At 47.5% G+C, this 3611-nt stretch overlaps 1 protein-coding gene and 1 long non-coding RNA gene across 3 annotated transcripts in view; one reads left to right on the top strand and one right to left on the bottom strand.

The window, feature by feature from the left end:
* Positions 1-3611, bottom strand: part of LOC107834704 (uncharacterized) — a 21911-nt gene that overhangs the window by 3529 nt on the left and 14771 nt on the right. The window lies entirely within an intron of this gene.
* LOC103131175 (uncharacterized) overlaps positions 1-3611 on the top strand; it is an 8405-nt gene that overhangs the window by 2157 nt on the left and 2637 nt on the right. For both annotated transcript variants that reach the window (XM_016666452.1, XM_007542757.2), the window contains exons 3-5: positions 2498-2590; positions 2658-2742; positions 2864-3041. In XM_016666452.1, the coding sequence (XP_016521938.1) occupies positions 2526-2590; positions 2658-2742; positions 2864-3041 (328 nt within the window). In that variant the 5' untranslated portion in view covers positions 2498-2525. The remainder of the gene's footprint in view (positions 1-2497; positions 2591-2657; positions 2743-2863; positions 3042-3611) is intronic.

Raw genomic sequence — 3611 nt, 5'->3', positions numbered from 1 at the left:
CGCCTCCAGCTTGCAGGCGCCTGATGTGAAGTGGAGCTCTGTGGCCAGTACTGATCCCTCCATCTGGTCCGTCAAGACTCACTCTCATCTCATCAGTCCATAAAACCTTTGAACAACCTGTCTGCAGCTTCGTCTTGGTCCAGTCACGATGTTTCAGCCTTCCTTACCTTGGCCATTTCTCTGAACATCTTGTACTTCTCCAGGTATGACAGCACTGGAAGATAGCGGGTTCCTGTAGCTTCACGTTTGATTCTTCTCAAATCTTTGCCAGTTAACTTACTTATTTTTTCTCAACACGTTTCTTGTGACCCTGTTCACTATGTGCAGCAAAATATTTGATGGCTCTGTGATCACACTCCAATATTTTAGCAGTTTCAACAGTGCTGCATCCCTCTGAAAATCCTTTTAGTTTTGGACTTTTCAGAGTCACTTCAGTCTTTATTTTGGCCCATTTTGCCTGAGGAAAAGAAGCTGCCTAATAACTGACATGGCGCCGCTCCGCCCCCATGCTGACGTAGAACAATCCTGCCCCAATCATTCCAGGACATTTGTCAGCAACAGTGTTGCAAGTACACACCCCTTATCTAGAGGAACTGACCTCTGACATCAACAGTATCTATCATAGCAAACCTGCTGCAGTCAGAGAGATTTTGAGGAAAATAATAGATAATCACGATCCCAGTTGTCAGTGGGGAACATGCAATCCCCACAGCCGTTACCCAGAACGTGCAGAGGGCTGAGTACAATTTATTTCATTTCCAAAATCAAAAAGGAGTCTGGAATAACGCAAGAAATGGATCGTGGCCTGCAGCCCACCTCACGTCCTGTAAATAAAACTGATGGACGGAAACTACCAAGTTAGTCAGCATGAAGGTAACCGGTAGCAAACATCCTGTTTTTTATCATAACATCACTTACTGATGGTCAAATCAAGCCCTGCAGCGCTTAATTAGGCAAATTACTAAACTCAAGTGAATAAAGAAAACTATACTTAGGTATCCCCTTTGTCATGAATGCTGTTTTAACATATTAGTTTTACTAACTAATATATTATCTGGAAGTAATCTGGCCAACGACTCCATGCTAACGCTAAGCGTCAGCGTTTGGCATCGTTTCAGTAAAATTCAAACAATGCCAAACATCTGATCATTTCCAGATCAATAACTGAAGGCAGTTATGCTGATTTTATGTGTGTAGATTCATGAAAACAGACTAACTGCTGGGCTCACATTTAAACACGTTTCATTACTACTGTTTATTTCCAAGCATCTTCCTGAAGGCAGATTTTCACCAGCCAGTTTTATTTAAGTCATTTCTCACCATTTTGTACCTGCAAACTGCGTCCCACAGCGTTCACACTCACATCCAACCAGACTTTGTCCCTCATCATTTTTCCTCTTGGCTTTATCGCCGATTTCTCGTTATTTCCTGTGAATAACCTCACAGACCTGACCTGGGACTAGTTACAGAATTTTATTGCCTGCCGTCTTTGCCTCAGTGTTGATTTATAAGGAAGAAATGACTCAAAAAATGTCTCTGGTGACACATGGAGGTCCGTTAGTCTGCCATGATAGCAGTTGGCTCTTCTGCAGGGGGCTAGGAGTTGGGATAACTGGAGGAGTGCCGATTGATCTGACTGCCACTGATCATAATCGGCTGATTTCCGTTAAAAAGCGTATGATTGGTGATCAATCAGCGTCTCTTGTTGCCGATCACATTTATCTCCCTTCTCAGCCTGCAGCTGCTCTCCTGTAGTGAGGAACTTTAACTGATTGGGGACGTTTGCGAGTTGCGGCGGAGAATTACCTCAGGGTGAAGCACGACACCACGCACCATGAATCTAATATGATTTTTAAAAACAAGAACTTGATTGATTTGGCTGCATCAGTGCAGGAAGAAAAGACATCAGCAGGTAGAGCAGCGCAGCTACCAACACTCACCGGATTAGCATCACGCTCAGAGAGCTAAACAAATAACCCCAACAATAATCCAAGTCTTGGAGCCGCGGAGTGAGACTCTGGTTCTGGTTCTGGTGTCGGACCGCCGCTGCTGGTGGTAATATTTCCTAGACGGAGCCGTTCAGCCTCCAGACGGTGAGCTCTCACAGCAGCAGCTGCTTGGAGCTGAAAACAGATTCTAGACGTGTATTGAAATATGTGTCATCTCTAAATTAGGTGAATTTATTGCCAGATAACATAGAATCATTTATGCCTACAGTGAAAAGTTAACAGCCAATATCACTGATCGGTATCGGCAGCAATAAACCTGATCGTCTCTAATATATAAATATTTAGGAGGCTACCTCCATTTTGAAGTTTTTCAGAACTCAGCCAGCATCAGAACCGCTACCAGCAGACCCGGTCCAAAGGATGTTTGGACCGGGTCTGAGCGTCCTCACGTGTAGGTTCTAGTTAGGATGGGTTGGGTCCATGTTGCAGGGTAGATTCTGGTGAAGCGGGTCACTGTGATGTTGGTTCTGTTGCTGCTGGTTCTACAGGAGAACCCGACTACAGAGGCAGATTCTGATGGAGCCGGCCCGGCCCGGCCCGCTGTACCTGAGGAGCACTTCGACGGTTTCCCTGAACGAGCGGTGAGATCCAGAACCGACCCAGAACCGACCCAGAACCAGCTATGCTCTGACGCCACGTGTCCCTCAGCTTCTCTCAGCTTCTGACGACCCGGCTGACCCGACCCGGAAGGCCCGGTTCCAGGAGCCGCAGGATGAGAATGGCGCTGGTTCAGGTGAGCTGAAGCTCCGCCCCTCTGACCTTTCAGTGGGATCGGGACGGATCCGGTCCGGTTCTGATCCTGGGGTCTGTGTCTCCATGGTAACGGGGTGTCTGATTGGTCCTGTGTGTGTCAGGCTCCGCCCACCTGCCCGAGGAGGCAGCTGCGTGTGAGGGGCAGCGTGTGGACCCGACTGGGGGGTCCGCTGCTGACCCGCGGGCTGACCCGACGGCACTGGTCCTGGAGGCAGCCCGGGTTCTGGAGCTTCAGGAGGAAGTACACCTGGAGAGGCAGGTGCAGCGCCCCCTACAGGAGTGAGTAGCAGCTGAGCTGCGATCAAAGCTTCTCATGTGACATCACACTGACGGCCATCTTGGTAGGCACCGTAACCAACTGTCATGGTAGTTCCTATGGAGTTACTATGACAACAATAAACAAGCTCTCTCCTCATTCCCAACTTATGAACTAAATGAGTTCCTATAGATATTACTGGACTAGTTTCTGATAAATATCAGCAATATTTGCTGCTGAAGTAGCAGCATTAGCTTAGCATAAATGGCCTGATAAAGTAGGCTGGTTCTGTTCTGGATCTGGTGATGATGATGCAAAGAAGGATTCTTCATAGGATCAATAATGTTCTGGCCAATCCTGACCGTCTTCTTCATGTCTCAGGAAGGCGGAGCGTCTTCAATCAGAGGCTTCTTCAGAGTCACTGCAACACAGACTGCTACAGGAGATCCTTCCTGCCAACAGCCACCAGCATCTACAATAACTGAAGAATTTCAATTAACCTGTCATTCACAGGTTGTCATTCACAAACAGGGGTGTCAAACTCCAGTCCTCAAGCGCCGCTGAGGACACGAGAGGACCCAAATTTGGGTCCT

This window comes from Poecilia formosa, unplaced genomic scaffold (genome assembly GCF_000485575.1).
Source record: "Poecilia formosa unplaced genomic scaffold, Poecilia_formosa-5.1.2 Scaffold726, whole genome shotgun sequence".
NCBI lineage: Eukaryota > Metazoa > Chordata > Actinopteri > Cyprinodontiformes > Poeciliidae > Poecilia > Poecilia formosa.
This window is presented reverse-complemented; position numbering and strand designations above follow the sequence as displayed.